The sequence below is a fragment of the Dermochelys coriacea genome, chromosome 1 (genome assembly GCF_009764565.3).
Source record: "Dermochelys coriacea isolate rDerCor1 chromosome 1, rDerCor1.pri.v4, whole genome shotgun sequence".
In the NCBI taxonomy this organism is placed as follows: Eukaryota; Metazoa; Chordata; order Testudines; family Dermochelyidae; genus Dermochelys; species Dermochelys coriacea.
Genome location: NC_050068.2, coordinates 312,205,346 through 312,230,288, shown reverse-complemented (window position 1 = coordinate 312,230,288; position 24,943 = coordinate 312,205,346). Strand labels below are relative to the sequence as shown.

The following is a 24,943-nucleotide window of genomic DNA, read 5'->3' as shown; positions in this document are numbered from 1 at the left end:
CATAAGGTATGTCTTCACTGCCCTGTAGGATCCCTCAGACCGGACTCCACCTGAGCCCAATGTCTACAACGCAATTTTGTAGCCCCACAGCTGAGCCCAAGGAGTCCAAGACAGCTGACATGGGCCAACCACTGGTGTTTAACTGCAGCACAGACATACCCAGAGTCACAGTCCACAGATAAGACCACTATGTTTTTTTAGGACCCCAGGTCCTGAAGTCATGTGATTACATCAGAATTCTTTCTTTAATTAAAAAAGTAAGTTTCTAGTCTTTGTGATTACAGAGAAAAGGCTCAAAACCAACATAATGATATTTACTAGAGTCTGCAGACTGCCTGAAACAACAGCTCTAAGAAGTTTGACCTGTACTATCTAAATGCAGGGTTAACTCCTGGTCTCCTTATTCTAGGAGCTCTGCCAAAACCACCCCAGCAGAGGATTCTTTGTGAAGCAGAAGGGAAAAGTGCTGTGGGCCCATTGACACAACTAGCTACACCCCGCTGTTGCGGAAAGCACCGGGGCCCCTGCTACTGCACATGCTGCCACTTATTAGGAAGGGAACCCCATGCTGCTCCCCCAACCTCTGGGAGGAGAGCTCCCTTGCCACAATTCCTGCCACTCCTGAGGGGAGGGAACCCAGTTGTCACCCTTGCCTGTCTGGGAAGAAAGAAAGCCCTAACATGCTCAAAGAGTAATAGTAGGTCCATGGTCCAACAGACTTCCCTTGTGTATTTGGCCCCTGCCACAAACAGTCTAAGTGGGGTTGGAGTCAGAGGATGGATGAGAGATCGCAACAACAAAGGAGAGGTCTTGGGGGGCCTGTGTCCTGCTGTGTGTAGGGTCCCAGGATGCCATAATCTGGCCCTCGTTCTTGCCATCCTTACCCTTGGATGCCCATCTTCTCCTCTCCAAATCCAGTGGTGAATGAGGTAACACTGATGGAAAGGAAGGTTGCTCCATTGGGAGCCTAGGACTCCAGTACCCCAGTTCAATTCCTTCTTCTATCACAGTCTTCCGGGGGCAAGTCTGACTCTCAGTTCTCCATCTGTCAAATGGAGATACAAGAGCCCGTCCCTACCTGATAGGAGTGTTGTGAGGGCACCTAAATGAAAGCTATTTGGTGCTCAGATGAAGAGGCCCCTATATGACTACCAAGTAGCCAGAGGCTGCAACTGCAGGGAATAGTAACTCTCCGCTTAAAGAGGAAAAATCAATGGCTCCTTCAGGAGGCCTTTCCCCCCACCCAGCAGGTCACAGTCTACTGTGCATGAAAAGGCAAAGGGGTCAGCCCTACCGCCGCCAGCCAGTCTCCGGCAGGTGACGGGCTCCAGGCCCTACCTAACCTTCGGAGCAGGAGAGCCCGCGTCCCCGCTCCCCGGCCACCCGCAAGCAGCCCCGCCACTGGCCGCTGCGCAGGCTTGGGCCCAAGGCGCGAGGAGCTGGCCGCGGGGAGGGAAGCGGGTCAGGATGGGACAGGAAGAGGCGAGCTGCAGGTGGGCGGCGGCGGCGGCGGCGGCAGCAGCCGCGACAGTGGCCGGGACGGAGCGGGGAGGTGGCGGGAGGGTGCGGCTGGAGAACTACAGGAGACCCGCGGGTGGGGCAGCCGCAAGGGAGCGAGCCCCGGGGTTGCTGCGCCGGCAAAGTCCGGGCCGCTCCTGCCCGGATCTAAGGCCGGTCCACCCAGGCTGGGTGGGGACAGAGACAGTGCCCGGGGAAAGCGGGTCAGGACCCAGCGGCTGCGCGCACAGGCGCGGAAGCGAGCGGCGCAGCCGCCCCTCGCTATCTGGGGCAGCAGGTCGCGCGAAGAGGCGCTGTGCCGGGCCCCTGGAGTGGCGCTTGCGCACTGCGGGCCCCCGGCCCTCCCCGCACGTGGAAGCCGCTACAAAGGGGCGCGCGGGCGGCCGGCGGGTTCAGGGAGGCGGGAGCCGCCAGGGGAGGCCGTCTCCGAGCAGCGCGCCCCGGGGGAGGGCGGGAGCCGGAGCCGGAGCCGAGCCACCCATATCCCCGCAGCGGTACTGAGCTACCGCTCGCAGGCAGCTCTCCGCCGCTTCCTCCCCCTCTGGCCATGCAGCGCAGCGCTGGCTCGCTTCTTTCCACCGGCCCGGCGGCTCTGGCCGCCCCTTCTTCGCGCCCGTCGAGCCGGCGAAGGGGAAGCCGCCGATCGACACGTTACTAGCGGGGCGGGGGGGGAGGGGACTCCCGGGGCTGCTGCTGCTCCCCCGTGAACTTGCAACGGGCAGGAGGAGCCGCTCGGCCGCTGCTAATTTCCCGATCTGATGTCACCTTGCGGTGTTACCCGCTGATCCGATGCGGTCGCTAATTCCAGCAAGACTTTTGCAAAGCTTGGCTGGATGCAGCAACCTGTTTACTCCGAGGCGCTGGAGAAGAGACAGGCGTGTTTGCAATGATTTGGCAGGGGGACGGGAGCTTGTATGTTCGCAGAGACCTTTCCGCGCGATAAAGGCAAACCGCCGGGATAAAGGCCACATCAAGAGGATGTGATAAGGCAGCTCTCAAGACTCGCTGCAAGTGTTATCCCAGAAAGGGCGGCGCGCTGGATGGGGTGTGGGGGGGGGGGGGGTTCCTCTAGCGTTTGCACTTGCTACGTGAATTCGGAGACGTCGATGCAACTTCTCAAGGTTTGTCCCGCTAGGCTGGGGGCGACGGGACAAGATCCCGCCTCGGCGTGCAGTTTATTTTCCCTTCGTTTGTTGTCTGGTCTCTCTCTCTCCGTTCGGGCCCTTTTGCGGAAATGAATCGAACTTGAAACGTGCAAAGGATCAACAGTGCCCTTTATTAATACTCATCCTCCTTCTCCCCACCCCCGCTTTCCCCCGTGCAGCTGGAGCCGGTGTGCGGGTGTTTGTCAGCAGCAGGGGCATGGGTCTAACTCCTAACACCACCAGCGTGGGCAGCAGCTGTTTATAAAGGGGGAGCCACCGAGTGCCGCCACCTCCCCGCCATGCAGCCCCACCGCGCACCCTTTGCATTCGCCTTGGTCCTGCAGCTGCTCGGAGCTTTGACCCCCTTCGCCCAAGTGGCTGGCCCCCGGGCACCCTTGGCCCCAGCTGGTCTGCAGGGGAGAGCGGACCGCGAGCGGAGAGAAGGTGCTCCGGTGAAACGGAGCCAGGCAGCCCCTGCCCCCCCCCCCCCCCCCCCCCCCGCATGCCTCCAGCAAGTGCTGCCCCACCCAAGAGGAGAGCCGGCCCGTCAGCGATCCGGTTAGGAAACGGTGCCAGAGGGTCCTGGCAGGCAGCGCTTGCCAGCAGATCCAAAGCAACAGCCCCACAGGCAGCGGCGGAAGAGGCTGCACCGATGCACGGGGCTAGGGGCTTTGCTGATGAAGCTGCCCTTCGCTTGGGCGTGTGGAGCAGTAGCAGTGGATTTCCTGCCCTGGAGCCTAGGGGGCAGCCTGATACCTCTTGGCAGGACCCTGGCGAGGGGACGGTGAATAGGGACCGATCGGTAGCTATGGGGCTGGGAGGATACTCTGCTCCCCAGTGGCTTGCCGTGCACGGGGAGGAAGGTAGCAGCCATGCTTCAAGCCACAGCCCCAAGAGGCTTGCCAGGAGCAGGAGAGGAGCCAGCGAGCTGCAGGGCAGGGGCAAGGGAGGAGGGGGAGGGAAACCCAGGAGCCTTAAGAATAGCAACCTGGCAAAGCCTTTCAACAGCTCCTTGGGCAGCCCGGCACCTCCACCCAGGGGTGATGGCCAAGAGGAGGATGCCCCTCAGCTGCTGCCTTTGAATGGCTCCTCCCGCGGTGGGCTAGAGAGGGGCGCAGGAGCCCGCAGCAATGGGACGAGCCGCCGGGCCCGGCTGAAGAACCCTTTCTACCCACTGACCGAGGAGTCGTACGGAGCCTATGCGGTCATGTGCCTATCTGTGGTGATATTCGGCATCGGGATCATGGGCAACATGGCAGTGATGTGCATCGTGTGCCACAACTATTACATGAGGAGTATCTCCAACTCCCTGCTGGCCAACCTGGCCTTCTGGGACTTCCTCATCATCTTCTTCTGCCTGCCCCTGGTGATCTTTCAGGAGCTCACCAAAAAGTGGCTGCTGGCAGACTTCTCCTGCAAAATCGTTCCATACATTGAGGTAATTACAGTTGTTCGTAATCATAATAGCTTACATTTATACAGTGCCTTTCCTCCCAAAGGATCTTACAAACTTACACTCTTTGGTAAACTTTAGACTAGGGATTCTTATCCCATCCACAGTAACCATGTCTGTAGAAAGAGGAGGCCTCTGGTAGCAAAGTGAGAAGAACTGTATAGTTTATGCATCCATATTTTTTTCCATAACTAGGACTTGCTGTGTATTACTAGCAGAGTATGTTGACAGCTACTGAATAGAGTCATTGTCCATCAGGTGTGTAGAGGCAATATGCCCTGTTTGGAACAGTCAGATCACTTGATCTTCTGTATGTCACATCAAAACGGTGATTTTCTTTTCCAGTCATTTTTTAAAAATTATATTAAATGTGGAGGTTGTGCACATTCATTACAGCCAGAATCAGTTTATTTTACTGCCAAAAGTGCTTGCGATGAAGACTTTCCTCCCATTTCCTAAACTTTTTTTAAAGAATGGAAAATTAATTAATTTACCCCACCCACAATTACACAAGAAATTGAGGAATATATGGCAGGTTTTCAGAGCTGCTACTCAGGTATTTCTCATAGTCATACAATCTGATAAAAGATATTGCTCTCACTCAAGCTGATTCTACTACACTTCTTTTACCTCTTGCACTGAAGGAAAAGTATCTATAAAAATTGTCTACGTCTTTCTTGTAAAGCTGATCCTGCGGTGAGGGAGGTGCCTTTATAGTCAAAGAACCGTGAACGTGATATAACTTATTCTTCTATTTCCAAATCCCACAATTAATTTGTGGCTCAGGTTCCATTTTATTCCTAACCTCTTGGCAACTGTTCAGACACTCTGCCAACCAAGCTTTCAGCCAGCTGGCTGGAATCCTGCTACCGTTCAGGTTCTCCACTTTATTTATTTACTGGAAGCAGAAAACTGAATCTTGTTGGTAGTGTGTAGCCCATAATTCTGGCTAGCTGTGCTATGTGCCTTTGACACTATATGTATAACATTATTTCTTTACCAAAGGGTATGGGGTAGGTGAGCAAAAAAGAACTGTTGATCAAATGGTCCTTAAACAGTTTATTAGGCACACAGGAAACTATTTTTCATTCATAATTATAGTGTCAATTTCCACATCACATAGGTGCATTGAATAAAATATAAGTAAATGGTGATATATTTTAGGGATTAGAATCAGACATGTAGCCATTAAAATAGCTGTCATCACTTCTTTTATGTTAGGAACAGTGTATTACTGGTATTACTGAGTGGTGTGCTACAGTTTGATGCATCTTATTAAGTCAGTGGAGTCCTGTGGTCAACAGTTTCCACACTACATTCACTTAAAAAAATATTAAAAAGCCTAATTTATGAAGTAGAAAAATCAAACACATTTGGTTATTAATAACCAAATTTATTTTGTTGAGAATGGATGTGAATATATAGTAGTGAATATAATGATGGTCATAAAATTGAATTTTTTTATTTTAAAAGTCCCATTTGCCAGTAATTAATACACTAAATGAATAAGCAGCATTTCTTTCAATGAAATTAATATCTATTATATTTAAAATATCCCAAGACTTTCCTATAGTGTTATTTCACACTTCCTAATTTTCCTGTGCTGCATTTTTATAGAAAATAGGAAATATCTTTTGTTATCATTGTAATGCTGATTCCTGTTACATGTTAGTGATGTAAAATGGCTTTTATTTCCTATATTATCTGACGATTACACAGTATACCACATCATTGTTGAAAATGTAATTGCTTACATTATCAAAAGTTTGGGCTTGCAAAAGATCTGAATACTTTATAAAGTAGAGAAAGATTACAAGAAACTGTCTGTCTGTTTAGATGTAGATGTTACTGATTTAAGTAGGTTTCAGAGTAGCAGCCGTGTTAGTCAGTATTCACAAAAAAGAAAAGGAGTACTTGTGGCACCTTAGAGACTAACAAATTTATTTGAGCATAAGCTTTCGTGAGTTACAGCTCACTTCATCGGATGCATTCGATGAAGTGAGCTGTAGCTCCCGAAAGCTTATGCTCAAATAAATTTGTTAGTCTCTATGGTGCCACAAGTACTCCTTTTCTTTTTTGATTTAAGTAGGTAAGAATAAATATAATTTTCCGGAAATCCATAATCAACTACTTTTATACACAAACAATTAACTATACAGCATTTTAAGAGTGGCAGTTTTTGAAGTTAGCTTAGTTGTATAGATATAAGGTGCGATTTTTTGAAAAGTGTCTCAGGGACTTAGGACAGTGGTTCTCAAACTTTTGTACTGGTGTCCCCTTTCACACAACAAGCCTCTGAGTGTGACCCCCCTCCTCATAAATTAAAAACACTTCTTTGTATAGTTAACACCATTATAAATGCTGGAGGCACAGCGGGGTTTGGGGTGGAGGCTGACAGCTCATGACCCCCATGTAATATAACCTTGTGACCCTCAGTTTGAGAACCCCTGACTTAGGATGTGTGGTCTTATGTCACATAGGTGCTTTTGAACCCACCTGTGCTTTCAAAGGTGCATAGAACTAGTTGCTCAGTTGAGAATGTCTGATTATTCAGAGCAAGTTATGTAACTGTAAGGTGACTCAAGTTTGCTTTGTACTGTATTTAAAAGTCTTAACTAAAGCAATGAACTATATATCTGAATAGTCTTAGTTTAGCAATGTATGCCTAATTGCTATCTATTAGTGCTACTTAATGGATGTTAATTGTGCAGAACATTTTTAACAAGCAAATACAAGGAATTATAAAATTGTGTACACTTCTGTGAAAATTTTTTTCACAGGATTTTTTTTTTCTGTCTGAGCTTCCAAAGTTATGTCTGAAAGATTGGACCTCTTAATAGCATCTAATTTAAAGTGCACTTTCCACATTTAATAAAGGTCTGTTGCAACAAACCAGAAGCATGTACTTCTGCACCATAAATCTGCCACATTTGGGTCATCTGTAGCTGTCTTTTCAACTACATAACTGAAAATAATGAAAGAGTATTGAACACCTTGTGGAGAAATGAACTTAACTGATTAATAAAGGCTCCAGTGCCCCTTACACATGTCTAATGAGACGGGAGAGAGCCCTCAACTCTGCATGCCACTTTTTAACCTTGTGTTCAGCATCTCAGAAAATCTTGCCACTTTTTATTTACATTTCTAAGTATAGATTTAAGAGCCTAACTTTTGGCACCCAGGTTTGAAAATGTTGGTGTAACATATGTTGTTTTCCCATCCACTTTCCTTGATATTACTCTTTAAAAGGGGTTTTAGGAGCAGCACTTGGGTCAGAGCCAGATGGTATGGGGGTTCAAGCAGCACTGTAAAGGCAATTGGCCTTGGCAGATCCTCCCCCTCTGGGCACTGAGACTCTCAGCCTCATCTGATTTGGGTGAACTTCACCTCTATAAGGGAAGAATTAGAAGAAAACTCAGGAATGCTTAAAGATGGTGTATCCATTCCCCTTTTTGCAATGGAGCATCATTATGCACTCCATGGTTTGTTTTTTGTTTTGATTTGTTTTTCATATCCTAGTTAGGCTTTAATAAAAATATGGTGACCAGCAATATTAATGATACTAACACTTTTATTCTTCAAACATTAACTAAATGGAACCCACAAGCCTGCTGTGAAGTGAGATTTTTATAGTTTGGAAATTGGAAGCAGACAAATTAAGTAATTTGTGTAAGTTCACAGTTACTTGTTTAAGGTAACAGCAGGGTTGTGTCAACCATGATTAGAAAGTGCCCCCAACTTCCAAACTTTAATTGGAACCTCCCTCTAGTTGCGTGTGTCTGTCCTGCTTTTAGAAGTTAGAATAGAAATGTGGCTGGTTTGGTTAAAGTAGGTTGAAAATAGATATAACATGCTTTAGTATCAACTGAAAAAAGTTACCTATTGAGGGATTTAATTGCTCGGGGATTGGGAAAGGGGTGTAGAGCATATCACCCTTCAGGTGCTGATTTTAATCCAGCTCAGTCAATGTCTTTTGATGCCTTGTTCATTGATCTGTATGCAATGTGTTAGTGGCATCAGTCCATTTTCTGGTGGGCAACTTCCAGCTCACTAACGCCGCCACACAATTATCATTCTTAGTGGCAAGTGTAAGGATTGATTTGGCCTAGAAAACTGACTGCTCTCTCTCTACCCCAGAGTTGGTCCCTTCATGTCAAATTTGAGGCACATTTATGGGAAAGTTGGCCAGTCTGTGCCTGTTCCAAGACTGTTAATACAGCCTCATTTGATACATTCAGCATTAATTAAAAAATACATTAAATATTTTGAGCTTTCCAAGGTAAGGACTTGTACGGGGTATAGCATCTTCTGAATTTAACAAATAATAATTTTAAAAGAAGTTTTTAATAAATTGCTATGCTTTATTTTATAGCTGCATGATGACATCAGCCACTAGCACTGCTGTATTTTGTGTTCTGTCAGTGTTTCTTTCCTCTACAAGCCTCTGTCTTCAGGAGGTTTATAAATTGTCCGTAAAAATTTGCTTTTCGCATTAACTTTGTATGCAGTATTTCAGCATAGAAATTAATTTGTATCAGACTGGGTTTAAAATTGGTTTAGCAATATTTGTCATACAATTGTGGAAAGAAAAAGGCAGCTTTATCACAGGCACCATTGAATGTTGTCTTGGCATTGGGCTGTCCTCTCTCATAGATACCGAGTGCTTGTGTGACAGGGTGTTCCTGTTAAGTATGAAGGGGCAGGTTTAACAATAGTGTCATGGTGCTAGTGCTAAGAATCAGGACATGAACACCTCATCTAGAATGGTGAAGAGTTTGAGCCTCACTTAAGAAAACTGCTGTTTCTTTTATTAAAAGTGTAAGTTTTGTTTACTTATGTTTATTGGTAGATTTCAAAGAAGAAAGGGAACTAAAATTGAATCTTTTACAAATGAACAAAAATAATGATTGTTTATTTTAAAGAAACAACAATAAAAACCATTTCATCTGAAAGAGCATCAGGTTCCTCACTGTTCTTGATAAAGAGTTGGTGCACTAATGAGGAGTCCCAGGGTCATGACATCAGGGTTAACTATCCCACTCCAGCAGAATTCAAGAACAGCCACCTGAAATCAGCACAGAATACTAGCACCACCCAGACATATGAAAGGGTAGCAAATACAGAGCAGTGTGCCAAGTAGCACCATAAGTGCTCTGTGCTACTACCACAGAGAAGCAGCCACATTATATACATCTGCAGAATGTTTCCATGATAACAACGTTCATGATTACCACAGGGCTTTTCTGATCCTTGATATGCCTCTTCCTCCAATATACAAATGCTGATTACTAATAGCAGAGGAGTATTGTGTTTCTAGTCTACTTTGGTCCAGAATGAAATATTCCCATGTCTAGAGTGATGTGCTACATACAGTGATGCTACTTTGCCTATCTTAAAACATAGAACAGTGAGCAAGGTAAGTATCATTTTATCATAGGAAGAATAAGGATTTATATTTTACTTCTGTATTTTTGTTTCATTGTAACTGCTATAATATTTTTTTCCTTCATTCAACACAAACATTGACTAATAAAAGATAACCTAATATTTTGTAGTATTTAGAGTATAAGGAAGTACAAGAACGTACAGTATTGCAGATAATGAGCTGATTGTATTTATTTACTTTAGGCAAAAATGACAAGAATTTAGGAGCCACCACAGGATGTTGAATTAAAAATAAGACTGCAGAGTCGGTGTGCATATAGAGCTGTCAAAATAAGAGAATAGACTATCAAGTCTCAGAAAAAAACGTTTAGTTCCTTTATGGATATAACAGGAGTGAGCAGGTAGGGACTAATGGGGTCTCATTCTGGGTTCAGAATCAGTGCATCCAGTGGCTCTCAGTATTTTCTGTAGGGTGACCCCATGTTACAACAGAAAATGTTTCCAGATCTCTTTCCCATTTAGCCATAAATAGGGCCCTACCAAATTCATTGTGCATTTTGGGCAATTTCACGGTCATTGGATTTTAAAAATCATAAATTTCATGATTTCATATATTTAAATCTGAAATTTCCGGGTGTTGTAACTGTAGGGGTCCCCTTACACAAAATGGGGTAGTAGGAGGGTCACAAGATTATTGTAGGGGGTTCGTGGTATTGCCATCATTACTTCTGCACTGCTGCTGGCGGTGGCACTGCCTTCTGAGCTGGGTGGCCAGAGAGCGGCAGTTGCTGGCTGGGAGCCTGCCTACAATAACCATGCAAACCCCACCCCTCACCCTCTTTTGGGTTGGGACCTCCAGTTTGAGAAATGCTTGTTTCCCCTGTGAAATCTGTATTATATCGGGTAAAAGTACACAACAGACCAGATTTCATGGTGGACACCAGATTTCATGATCCGTGACACGTTTTTCATGGCCATGAATTTGGTGGGGTCCTAGTCATAAAGAAAGGTCATGCCCCCACCCCAGGTCGGGATGTCATGACCTAAACTACATTTTTGTTTTGTTCAACAATTCTTCCTTAATCCTATCTCTGCCAGTCTTATTTCTGTTGCCTTTCCCCACTCACTTAATTTGCGTCTCTTCCTTGATCAGCTGGAGGATCGACATCTAAAGTTCTGAAGGCAAGGACTGAATGCTTGGGAGAGTGGCCAGAATTAGAAGTAGGACCGACTGATGAAAGCTTTAGAACATTCAGTTAACTGCTGAAGTGCATGAACAGGGACTGGTAGACTAGGACAATAGGGTAGGAGAAGAGAACTGATGCAATAAGATGGCTTACTTCTCCAGTGAATGTTTTCATGTATTTAGTGTCACTGTTTAATGACTCAAAGATTGACTAATTGGCTAAGAAGTTAATGATCCAAGGGCTATGCCAACTCTGAAGGACTGCCCTGGTGCCCAGTAAAATCCTGTTTTAATGTACATCTTAAGTGTGTGTGCAATATCTTGTAAATATTTTTAAAGGAACAACATGAAAATCTTTCAATGAGATATTTTTTAATGGCAAAGTATTTTCTGGGCATGTTTTGTTGGTGAAAAGGAGGGGAAATCTTTCATTTTCTCCTCTTCCGTAATTAAGGTTTTACTGAACAAGACAGTTGAGGGAGTTTATTTTCTCTTAGCAGATCAGTTTGTTTTCATGTAATTGGAAATGTGGAACTTTCAGTTCTGATCTAATAAGAGAAACATGAGCCTTGTCTGCTGGTGTCTTCATGAACATGTAAGAATTGAAGGAAAAGTTCTGCGATGTAAGACCCAGATGGAACTAAATCAGAAAAGTAAGTGAGGAAAGTTTGGCTAACTTAAAAGGTGTAAATTAATCATATAAAATCAAAGGCATAGTGGGCCTGATTCACCACTGTGGTGCTCAAGCTTTAAACTTGTATAACTCAGTGGAATCAGATTTTTAGAGTAAAGACTGAAACACTGGGCCAGATTCTCAGCTGGAGTAAATCACTGTAGCTCCATTCAAAACCAATGGAGCAACACAGATTTACACCATTTGAGGATCTGGCCTTCTGTCCATACCCACCGTTTGTACTTCTTGATTGGAGATCTGTTACAGTGAGTTATTGGAGTTCTGCAATTATCTAGGCATAATGCCATGGGTTAAAGATAGAGCACGGTGGATTTGATTTAAATCAAATTGATTTAAATCACAAGTCAGGAAACTCTATTTAATCATGGATTTCTACATAAAAGTGCAGTATTCTTCTTCACAACGATAGAGAGGTTCTTTTTTAGAAGGCACACTATACATTTTTTTAAAATGATTTATTTTGAAAACTTTTCAGATCAGAAAATGAATGATTGTTTGGTTATTTCATTTACCAAAGGTAATTGAAGCAGATATTATGAGGTCATTGAGAGGTGAACTATCTCCATTTCAACATGTTAATCATTAATATTTGGAGGATTTTCTTGTCATGCTGTATTAGGAGGAGATCACCAGACAGACATTTAAATGTTTTATTTAACTAAAACAACAACATTATGTATTCTGGATTTTTTTTTCTTCAACAGCATATAATACTTTAACAAAACAAGCATATGAATTTTTGAATTTAAACATTCACGTTTTTTAAAATCAGGTTGTGTTTTGTGTTAAAATTGTTTTTAACTAAAGTAGTTAAATGAAATATTTTCCAAAAAAAAAAAACCAACAAAAATTAAATCAACTCTGTCAGCCAGGCAACATGAGACACTTAAAATATTGGCTTCTGCAGCTAACTCAATCGTTTTCACCTCCATTTTCCTGTTTGTTCATAATCTCGAAAAGAAAAGCAAGCTTTCCTGCTTTTTCAGGTCCCAAACGATTTCTCTATTTGGAATGAATTAGTCCAAAGGAAGAAAATATTCTTTCTACAGCGGTTATTCTTTCTACTGTTGTTAAAAGTGAGATTATCACTTCAACAGTCTCTGAATCCAAGTGCTTAAGTGACTTCCACCAGTTCATTGGTGTGATTTTCTTTAAAACATCATCAGCAAACATATACTTGAATGGTTCACTCTTAGCTCTGAAGTTTATTATAGGTGGAATTATGGAGGGATGATTGCTGGATGTCCATGTCATAGCCAGCTTGTCTTCTTCAGCAGTTAAGGTTTGACCCTGGTACTAAGTTTTAAGAATATTTGCAAGAAAATGAGCTGGAGATAGTGCTTGTCCCATTTTTTTTTTTTAATGCTTGTAATTTAACTCTATCATTGCTATTTCTCTTTTTAAGATCTCACTCAGTTCCTTCCACATTTCAACAGCGTCACAAATAAAACAGCTATTTCCCTGTATTTTCTTCAAGGCTACAGAAATAGGCTTCAGGGTACTCGGCATGTGTTTAACATTTCTTCTAAGTGCAATGTTGATAACTTTGGCTGTGACAGTGCCATTTATTTTTCACGATTTTTTTTTCACAAACTGTTCATCAGATTAGGCCAGTTCTTGATATAGTGCTCAAAACAGTCCACTACTGAGTTACACTGCACGTCTTGTGGGAGAGTTAACTTGGTTCCACCCATTTTTTTCAGAGCAGCTGCTGCAAAGTGGTTGTTATGGAAGTATTTTGCAATGTCAACAACATTAGCCTTTATTTCTGGAATACTGAAGTCTTTGGCTAGGAGGTGCATCAAATGAGTTCTGCAACTGTTTGTTATTAGCTTGGGCCTCTCTTTACTCTCTTCTAAATTTCTTCTCATCTTGGATACATTTGCAGCATCGTCTGTGACCAAGTCTGCGTACTAGACATTTGAATTTTTTTTTTCAGTTGTTATAGCTTTTACTGCTACTTCTTGTAGTATTCTGGTGTGTGCGCATTTCCTGATGTATCAATTGTTTCTGTAAGGAAGACATTCCCTTCTTCTGTTGTCACACAAGCACATACAAACAGGATCATGTGAACATTGCTCCCACCCATCAAGACTCCCGTTAACAATTTTACCCTCTAGACCTTTTGCATACTGCTCAATTTCCTCTTCATACACTTATCCAGCAGATGCCTGCGACATCTGCTCTGTTGGGTGGACTGTATCCTGGTCTTAATGACTGAACCATGTTAATGAAGTGTGGTTCTCAATCATATGGAAAGGAGAGTTTGTTGCATAAACAAACTAGGCAATTTTTTCATCAATTACCTCTTTTGGTTCTTATCACAAATGTATGTATGGTTGTGTCTGGATGATGGATATTTTTTTTCTTTTTGCTACAGGTTATATACTGTGGCTATGTGACATACATGATGTGACTGAAACACTATCATTGGCAGATAACTGAAACTATAGAAAATGATGGTGATCTTGAAGGTTGATAGTCTTCAGAATCCTGTATGTTGAGGATGAATTCTCCTAAACAAAATAAGTCAATATCATTATTTAATTATTATTACCATACTGCTCATTTAGTATTACTCATTGCATTCACTGACACTCAGTACTACTTTAAAGGTGAAATTGTAAATGGAAGATCTGCCTATTTCAGCTGTTTATTTTTTATCACAGCTGCATCTAAAAATGATAGTACCATAGAGTAACAACTATATTTTTTTTGCTCAAATATGAATAGTCCAGAAGGAAGACAGGCAGTCCTTAAGTAAGAAGTATGAAATAAAAAAGTTTACCAACCTAAAGATCCTGCATGTGTAGACATGTTCCTTTCATCATCTTCAACACAGCTTCCTCTGAGAATGAACATTCTCATGAGGTTGTTTCATTTGGGCAACCAGGCCTTGTATTTATTTGTTGCATTTGCACGTATTCCTGTCTTACTCACAGCTAGAAGAATGTCATTAAAATATTCCCAAACTGGGTCTCTTTTAAGGCCTGCTGCCATTATAGGTTTTCCATTCTAGTGAGAGAATGGGATGGTAGATCTCAAATTAATGAAGGATACACTCAGAAAGACCTAAAGGCTTCTGGAATATGCTGCTCAAACAGTTTCACTTCTGTTTCTACTGCTTGTCCCTCCCTTCTCACATTATCTCCAGGCTTCTTCTCTTTGTCCAGATCTATTCTGCCCCCAACAATCCTTTGTTCATTGAACTTTTTGAAACTTTGCACTTTTAGAGAGAGGTAAAGGATTGACTCCGTGTACACAGATTTGCAGAGGTACAATAGGGTTGAGGTCTGTTCTCAGCTCTATATATTATTTATTTATTTTAAAACATTTTTGCTGTTAACAAGCATGTTATCTCTGGAGACACAAATCCACAGTTTGAGAACTGCAAAACTAAGCATTGTTGATGGTATCTTCTAGACTGAGCACTGAGTCCCATTGGATAGATAGAAAGATTAATCTAAATAATCTATACAGAAGCCCCTGGAACTCCATAAGATTGGGTCCCTAATCCATGAACTATTGGAACTCATGTACAAAACTTTTCTTAAACATTATATGATATAAGCAAAAAGAACTAGGAGTATTTGTGGCACCTTAGAAACTACAAATTTATTTGGACATAAGCTTTTGTGGGCTAAAGCCCACTTCATCAGATGCATGCAGTGGAAAATGCAGTAGGAAGATTTTTTATAATATATAATCACACACACACACACACACACACAGAACATGAAAAAATGGGGGTTGCCATACCAACTCTAACGAGACTAATCAGTTAAGGTGGGCTGTTATTAGCAGGAGAAAAAAAAACTTTTGTAGTGATAATTAGATTGGCCCATTTCCAACAGTTGACAAGAAGGTGTGAGTAACAGCAGGGGAAAAATTAGCATGGGGAAATAGTTTTTACTTTGTGTAATGACCCATCCACTTCCAGTTTTTATTCAAGCCTAATTTAATGGTGTCCAGTTTGCAAATTAATTCCAGTTCTGCAGTTTCTCGTTGGAATCTGTTTTTGAGGTTTCTTTGTTGGAATATTGCGACTTTTAGGTCTGTAACTGAGTGACCAGGGAGGTTGAAGTGTTCTCTGACTGGTTTTTCAAAAAGAAAAGGAGTACTTGTGGCACCTTAGAGACTAACAAATTTATTAGAGCATAAGCTTTCGTGAGCTACAGCTCACTTCATCGGATGCATTTCTCCTTTTCTTTTTGCGAATACAGACTAACACGGCTGCTACTCTGAAACCTGACTGGTTTTTGAATGTTATAATTCTTAATGTCTGATTTGTATCCATTTCTTCTTTTGCGTAGAGCCTATTGTCTCATACTATAGAATTAGAATTTATAATCCCTATTCCATCATGAGATATCTTTGAGCTATAATGTATCTTTATCTTTAGATTTTTTTTTTCCTGAAAAATCCAATTTAAATAAAATCCATTTTGATTTTTTTTATCACTGATTTTTATCTACCTTGAGAGAGAGCTTCGCTCATAGCAGTTTCAGAGTAACAGCCGTGTTAGTCTGTATTCGCAAAAAAGAAAAGGAGTACTTGTGGCACCTTAGCGACTAACAAATTTATTTGAGCATACGCTTTCGTGAGCTACAGCTCACTTCATCATAGCAGTGTTTCTCAGCCCGTGGGCCACTTGTGGCCCAATTAGTACACAGCTGCAGCCCACGTGACATCCTCGGGGCCATACAGGTAGTATTTATATTGTGTGGATGTGGCCCACATAACACATAGAGAGCTGCATATGCGACCCTCATTGGTAAATAGGTTGAGAGCCACTGACTTGTAGCTCATAGCTATCCATGTCCTTGTTTTGTCAGTTTAACTCATTCGTAGCACTACTGTAATATTTTTGAAGATTAACATGCAGTTTGTTAATACAGAGGCACACACTTAAAGTAAAACTGTTTATAGCAAAGGAGATTGAATGCCCTGGGGACAAATTCTCCCCCCCCCCCCGTCACACAGGCTGTAATCAACACCCATTGATCTCAGTGGGTATTACTCATATCCTACAGGGGGGACAGTCCGACCCCAGAATTGTGACAGTGCCTTGAAGCAAGGCAGTTAGAGTGAATCCCTATTCATATCTATTCCGGAGGAGCTTGAAGGATTAAGATTAGAGTATTGCACTGCATAATGCTTTTTTTTTTACAATTTTTTTTCCATGCAATCGTTTAAACTCATTAATGTGTGCAAGATAGGAAATCACTGCATGAACCAGACACATGCTAGCATTATTTATCCTGTTTCATCAGTAAACCAACAGTTGCATTTTGAAAGCTGACTTCTCCTGTTCCTAGTTGTTTCCTCTTGCCCTGTTTCACTGTCTTAAACCTCTTAAGTCGACAGTCAGTTAATATGACAGGAACCCCGTAGTTTATGTTTGTTCTTGGTAGACATGCCTTCTTTCTTTAGTCCAGTTCTAACTGCAGCATCTAATGGTTCAGCCATGGCAAAACATTATATGATATAATGGGACTCTGAACCACTAAAAGGAGGTGCTTCTGTTACTCAATTAGAATAGACATTAAAAGAGAGGAAAAAAAGTTTACTTAAAAAAGGGCAGCGTCTCTTTTCCTGTGCTGCTTTTTGCAATTCCCTCACCATTTTAAGACTCGGGAGCATTCCCTTCTCTGCGTATGGAGAGACTCTTGTTGATCCATTTGGTATTCATGTTGGAAGAGAAAATGGTTAAAGATGTTGATGTCAAGAATATACAACACATTTAAATGCTTCAGAGACAAAAATTGTAAATTGTAAATTTGCCACTGTGACATCTCAGCCCTGATGTATGAAAATTCTTTTTATTAGCTCATTTAATAATTGCTACTTTTTAATGCTTATTAAAGATTTTCCTGTAACTCTAATTTCCCTTTAGTTATTTTTGTTTTTTTGCCAGTATTACCAAGCTTTTCTTTGAGCCTTATCAGACAGTTTAATTCTCAAAATTAATAGCTTCACCAATTAAAAATGTTTACAGTTCTGCTTTGTCGTTATTAATTATTCCTCCCAGTGCAGGTTAATTAATAAGAGGTTGAATCTCACTCATTCCCTTTCTTAGGAAGCTGCCCAACTAAGCCAATGCTAACAAGTTTAATCCTAAGGGTCTCATATTTTGCAGTAAGAAAAGGAGTACTTGTGGCACCTTAGAGACTAACAAATTTATTAGAGCATAAGCTTTCGTGAGCTGTAGCTCACGAAAGCCTATGCTCTAATAAATTTGTTAGTCTCTAAGGTGCCACAAGTACTCCTTTTCTTTTTGCGAATACAGACTAACACGGCTGCTACTCTGAAACCTGTCATATTTTGCAGTGATATTGAATTTTAGCAATCAGATATGGCCATTAAATGCTCAAGGCCAACATGAATGATACATTTATATAATTATGTATAATTGCACTATCTATCTTTGCAGAACTTTTTATGGGATGTATATAAACAAGTATATTTCAAAATTATGATGGAAATCAGAATGCATTTTGAAATGCACCATTATAGAGTCTTAATTACCTCACTGCACATTGAACTTGGGTAAGCAAAAATTACAGTCAGCTGCCAAATATCTCCGTAAATTTTACCAGTTAGTAACAGACATGGCTAATCTATTATACAAGTAAGCATTCTTCTAAATGAACAGGAAAATCATTTAACAATTCCTGTTAACATACCTTCACTGCTCTTTCGCACCAATACATTTTAGGCACAGCAACAATCTATAAAACTATGAGAGTCAATGAGTTAGAGCGCACCACAACAAAATTGAAGGATGTAATCTTTCTCCGATTGAAGTAAACAAGAGTTTTGCTTTTGAATTTGTATTGAAGTTGAATTTATTGGAAGTAGGATTGGGCTAAAAATGTGTATGATCTTACAAATTTGTCTTTAGGAACTGAAATATAAACAATATAAAATGATAGGGAGTTAGCTTCTGTGACAGTACAAGATCACTACTTACACATGGAATGACAGATAGTAGAGCTAGACACGATGTGAGGGGGCATCCTGTCCATTGTTCTGATAATGCAACATTGTTCCTTACAGTGTATTATTGAAATCTTCTTCTAGTCCAGTTTTAAATTGCTTGAACAATAGGGCATCAACCACTCCTCTTGGCCTGTATCCTAGAGTGCAATAGCCCCTGCTACTAGGACATGATATTCAGCCTAAATTTTCCTGTGAGCTAATTGTAGTATTCAAGATAAAAGGGTGAGATCCTGGCTCCACTTAAATCAATGGGAGTTTTGCCATTGATTTCAGCAGGGTCAGGATTTCATTCTAAATCTCTTTGGGCCAGATTTTCAAAGTTATTTACATTCCAAAATATGTAGCTAAACATCTGGGGGAGGGGGGATTTTTTTGTGGGGGGATTTAGATTGAGTGTTGCAGTGCCCAAATTTTATGTGCCCTGCTGCATAGGCACGGGCTCCAGGGCTGGAGCACCCATGGGAAAAAAATAGTGGGTGCTCAGCACCCACTGGCAGCCCAACTGATCAGCTTCTCCCTCTCCCTCCCAGCACCTCCCATCTGCTGCGATCAGCAGAGGTGGGGGCCTTTGGGGAAGGGGTGGAGTGGGAGCAGGGCCTGGGCTGGAGCAGGGATTGAGCACCCCAGGGGAAAGTGGAAAGTCAGCGCCTCCGCCCTGCCACCAAGTGGAATTTACAACCCCAAGCTAGGCATCCAGGCTCCCTGTAAAGTGCATTGGGCGCTTATAAAAGGGATTAACAGAAGCCAGCATGCTGAGTGGGGAGCTGCATAAACTCTTCAGCAGGAAAGACTTAGAAGAAGGGTCTGTCCTAAGCTCCACCTCTCGTAGAGAAAAAACAATGAGGAGTCTTTATGGCACCTTAGAGACTAACAAATTTATTTGGGCATAAGCTTTCATGGGTAAAACCCACTTCATCAGATGCATAAACCTCTCATAGAGAGTTATGTGCCTACATCTGGGGTGGAGGGAGGTGCCTCTACCTTCTGGAGAGTCACAGCCATGAACTTTCTCATAGGTACTTAAACCAGGTCAGTTATTTCTCAAGAAAACCGGAAGAGGAGAGGGTGCCACTAGTACTCCCCTGCTCTTATCTCTAATAGCCCAGTGGTTAGAGCCCTCACCCAGGATGTGAGCAACCAAGGTTCCAGTCCCATCTCTGCCTGTTTAACAAAGTACATGCTGCCTGTTCAAATAATTCATTAGTCGTTGGAGCAGGGACATAGGTCTCCCACATCCCCCAGGGGCACCCTAATTACTGGGCCTGAGAGTCATTCTCCCTTTTTTTCTTCTGGCCCAATGAATGTTTAATTATTTATACAAAGTGGAATGGCTTCATCAGCAGAGACTGAGACACCCCCCACTGCCCCAGACCTAAATATTCCATGGTTCAGTGAGTTGGGCAGCCTCCTGAGAGATCTGAGATGTGGATTCAGATCCCTGCTCTACCTCAGGCAGAGAGGGGAAGTGAACCAGAGTCTCCTGTGTGAGTGCCTGAATCACTGAGCCAAAGGCTGGGAAAAGGAGCACTGCTGCCTTCTTCTCTGGCAGTGGTGTTTGGCATGGGGTCCAATCTGTCAGGAGGCCTGAGAAAGCTTTCCAGACAGAGCTCCACAGGCAGCAAAAAGCCTATGCACCTGCAACAATTGGTGGTAGCTGAATGGACAGGTTGAGGATCAAAATTTTAGAATTAGGTGCCTAAAATGGCAGATAGGTGCCTGAATCCCTTTGTGGATCTGGCCCCTACGGACTTCAGGTGCCTACAACGTTAGATGGTAGCTGACCAGGGTTTTGTGAATGCTAGTGGCACCCAAAAGGGCAGTTGGGCACCTAAGTCAGCCATGTGAATCCCACCCCCATCAAGATTTGTCAGATGCGCCAAAGCAGATTAGGTGCCGAAATCTCATTGATTTCAAAGGAGTTAGGTCCCTCCCCTGCTTTTGAAAATCCCACTAGACATCTAGCTGCATCTTTGGGCACCTAAATGCCATTGAAAATATGGCCCTTTTACTACAGCACTGTAAATTCACAGACAGAATGTCTTTAAAGTTAAACGTAGGATAGTAAATTACATTATGGCTTTTGCATTTTAGTAGTCTGGGTATTTTTAAACAGTCATTTTGTATGACTTGGAATGATGTGAATTGAAACTAACTCCACCTGATTTATGAGGAAGGAGGATTTATAAATGGAAAATATTCAAATAGACATTTTACTAGTGAATTTTATTGTGACGGTGCTGTATACAAGCTGTATACAATGTTAACAGCTTGGGATCTAGCCTGTAGTCATCTCCTATATTTTAAAAATATATTTCAGACAGTGTCCGTATTAAAAATGTGTTCACTTTTCTCCCATACAGGTAGCTTCTCTTGGAGTCACTACGTTCACACTATGTGCCCTCTGTATAGATCGATTTCGTGCTGCCACTAATGTACAGATGTATTATGAGATGATTGAAAACTGTACTTCAACAACTGCCAAACTGGCTGTTATATGGGTTGGTGCTCTGTTGTTGGCACTTCCGGAGGTTGTTTTACGCCAGATGACAAAGGAAGACTCTCCATTTAGTGGTAGCCCACCAGGGGAACGGTGTGTGGTAAAGATCTCTACTGAATTACCTGATACCATTTATGTATTAGCTCTCACATATGATGGTGCAAGACTGTGGTGGTATTTTGGCTGCTACTTTTGTTTGCCTACTCTTTTCACTATTACCTGTTCTCTGGTAACAGCAAGGAAAATCAGACGAGCAGAGAAGGCTTGCACACGAGGGAACAAGCGACAAATTCAGCTGGAAAGTCAGATGAACTGCACAGTGGTAGCTTTGACCATTTTGTATGGGTTTTGCATCATTCCTGAAAACATCTGCAACATTGTGACTGCATACATGTCCACAGGAGTCTCTCGGCAGACTATGGATCTCCTCCATCTCATTAGCCAGTTTCTTTTGTTCTTTAAGTCCTGTGTGACCCCAGTCCTCCTTTTCTGTCTTTGCAAACCGTTCAGTCGGGCCTTTATGGAATGTTGTTGTTGTTGCTGTGATGAATGCATCCAGAAGTCTTCAACAGTAACAAGCGATGACAATGACAATGAGTACACCACAGAGCTTGAACTCTCCCCTTTCAGTACCATCCGTCGTGAAATGTCCACCTTTGCTTCGGTTGGGACTCACTGTTAATCGACTCTGTGGCTTTATTTGCAGTACCCCTGGTTTTTTTTTTAAACTTCATATTTTTCTTGTTGGAAGAAAATGCAAGGAAAAAATGTTGCTTCTAAGAACTACCCTGTAAACCGATTTGCATATTAACCATTGTGCTTTGGAAAATAATTTCTGTTGAGTTATTAAAATGAGAGAACCAACATGGAGTTTTAAATCACTGTATTTTGGATGGTGTTCGTATTTTATTGTTTGAGGTAGCGGGGAAACCACATCGACCTGCTTTATTTAATTTCATGCTAATTTTTTTATAATCACTGTGATGATTACATAAACATTGTGGTTTTTTGAAAGATGTTTAATGTAAAAGATGTGGTGGAAAGTATTTGAAGCTAGTTTTAATCCAATTTACTGTACAATATTGTGAGAATATTTGGAGTTTGGGAAATTTACAAGGTAGTATAATAATAAATGAGATTTTATTCTTTAATGTCATTGTCAATCTGTATTTTACCATTTAAATATTATTAAATTGCCTTAATAAGGATAAAAATCTTTGTTTTACCCAGAATAATTTAAAACGACCATATTTAATTTACCATTCACTTGGAGGTAGTGGTTACCATGTTTAAAGAAGATGCTTACAATGGAATTAGCTTTACGAGTGGTTTTTAAATACGCATTATGAAGATTCAATGTGCTACATTTAAAATTTCCTTTTTAAACTTGTAGTTATACAGTGCCTAAGTTACTTTGGTCTATTTGAGAAGTAAGATTTGCTTTCACCTTGAATTGTATTATGTGTGGCTTCATTTGCTGAGTTTCTTTTCACTTTTTTCTACACTAAGGACATGCCCTCAATCTGCAAGTGTAACTCCTAGTGGCATCCATGAGAGTCCCACCGCAGAGCCAGGGTATTATTTTGCCAAAGGGTTGGTGACAATAAACATGAGGGACTGGAAGATGTGGAGAGTGAATTTCTTTTTTTAAAACACTAATGCATTTTCAGACACACAGGGCCTGATCCAAAGCCCATTGAAGTCAATGGAAATATTCCTGTTGATTTCAGTGGGTGTCTGATCAAGCCCAACAAGCCTAAGTATTCTGGGATATGCAGCATGAATGTTAGAAGTGGATACACTGTAAACAAATCATGAGTATTAATTATGTATTTTTCATGGAGGCCACAATCCTCTACAGGCTTGCACTTCACAACCTGGTTTTAAGAACCATGTTGTGTTTGTCTGATTGTTTCTTTCTGTCTACAGACCTGTTAAACTAGGAAATTGAATTTATTATTTAAACCATTGTTTTCTCAAGTGACAAAATGAGCATATTTTTGTCCTCTGAAATAAAGTGTGGGTATACCTAATATAGTCCACCTTCTACATGCTCTTTAAATGTCTTGGCAAAATTGATGTGATTTATGAAAAGAGAGAGATATTTTCCTTTATGTGGAATATGCTAGATTTTATACCTTTACTTTGTATATCGGTGTGGGAAAAAATAATTCCTCATTACTTTCACTTAAACATACACCAAATTCAACAGAAAAGATAGTTATTCTGTGTATGTGTCCACTCTATTCCTTGTATCTGTTAAAATTGGACAACCATTATTGCATTAGGCCCTGATTAATCAAGCTATTTTAAGCATGTGAATAATCCCATTGACTATAGATAGGCACATGCTTAAATACTTGCTGAATCAGGACTCAAGTTCTCCAGCTGTTTTGTAGTGTGGTTAATCACGTCTGTAGACAAGAGATCCTTTTGTAGACATTTCCTTTCCCAATTCCCTTTCTATACACTACATGGAAGTTAGAGTGCTTGATTACATGAAATAAATGATGGACAGTATTAAGCAGACAAGATGAAAATAAACTTATTTAATGTGATGGTGGCAGCTGCTTGGTTACATGTCCCCATTCCCACATTTTTGTTTGTGCTGTCTATTTCTTCTCCTGTGCTTCAAGAGTCAACATTTACCCTGTACATTTGTTCTAAACTATCACTTTGCAGTCTGAATTTGGTTCTGTTTGCTATCCCTCTCCCATTTTGGGGAAGACTGTGGTTAAATGTACCCCTAAGAGGTATCTGAAAAAAGAGACTGGGAGCAAGAGCACAAGATGCAGACAGATGCTATGTATTTAAAGTTTAATTGGTCAAAAAATCACTTGGAAGCTTTTATCATTAAATTTATATAATTTTGGGTGCAATACTGTGCAGTAGCACAGAGCTGCAATTCCCCAGGGAGAGATGAGGGCAGATTATGCCTCCATTTCTCCTCTAGCTTCACAGTCTGCATTGGGACTGTATAAACTGCACTGGGAAATACCATTTTCCCCCTAGATGTTCAAAGCTATATATCCTATATAGCCAATCCACTGAGCTATCCTTCCCCACTGACACATTTCCATACTATACATTAATTCTTCCAGAAATATTGTAAAATAAAAAAATATCAAAATACTGACAAGAGAAGACAAATGAATGGGTAGGATTTGAAAATCAGTAGCAATTGCACAGCTAAAATCCCACTTACCACTTTGAAAATGTACAGTGATACCTCTGGCTTCAGACAGAGGGCCGTCATTGTGTAAGGTTTAATCTTTCTTTTTGTGCTGTTGAAAAGAACATTGTTTAAGCTTGTTTCCAGCTACTGTCTTGGTCTGAAATAGTTGTTGGACACTGGTGTGGCCCTTTTATTCTCATTTGCATTCTAAATTGATTAAACTTGTTCCACATTAACAGGTTTTCATTGTTCAAGAGGCATAATATAGTGATTGTGACAGAAGTGTGGCTTGTTAGTGCATGTAGGTGTAAAATGGTAAATGAGTTCTTTGTTTGCTGAAAAGAATGGATACTGTATTTTTTCCTATCCTAATGCCAGGATTGCCCTTCAGAAATAGCTTTCATTTTCTTAGGGTATTTTTTTCTTCTTTTGTTTTTCACTTTTTTTCACTCACCAATATTTCCTTGAATTTTTATCCTAAGAATTTCTAGAAGTATCCACGCCTGCATATTTTGTATGTTAATTGAGCAAAAGAATGAGAGGTTTCATAGTAGCAGCCGTGTTAGTCTGTATTCGCAAAAAGAAAAGGAGTACTTGTGGCACCTTAGAGACTAACAAATTTATTAGAGCATAAGCTTTCGTGAGCTGTAGCTCACATTCACATGTAGCTCCTGAAAGCTTATGCTCTAATAAATTTGTTAGTCTCTAAGGTGCCACAAGTACTCCTTTTCTTTTTGCAAAAGAATGAGATAACTCACAGGATTGCTCTGGGGACACAGAGACTTTCACATCATGGTCTTTATTCTCCATTCCACTAAACTGCCTTTACATCCCTATAACTCCATTGAAAACACAAAAAGCAATAGTGCCTGCATTCCTGCTGAAGCG

At 41.5% G+C, this 24,943-nt stretch overlaps 1 protein-coding gene across 1 annotated transcript; it reads left to right on the top strand.

Moving 5' to 3' along the window:
- Positions 1–1,909: 1,909 nt before the first annotated feature.
- Positions 1,910–23,432, top strand: GPR37 (G protein-coupled receptor 37). The gene is given in 3 exon segments (XM_038419471.2): positions 1,910–3,191; positions 3,194–4,101; positions 20,744–23,432. Coding segments are annotated over 3 exon segments (1,956 nt in total). The 5' UTR covers positions 1,910–2,962; the 3' UTR covers positions 21,563–23,432.
- Positions 23,433–24,943: the final 1,511 nt, after the last annotated feature.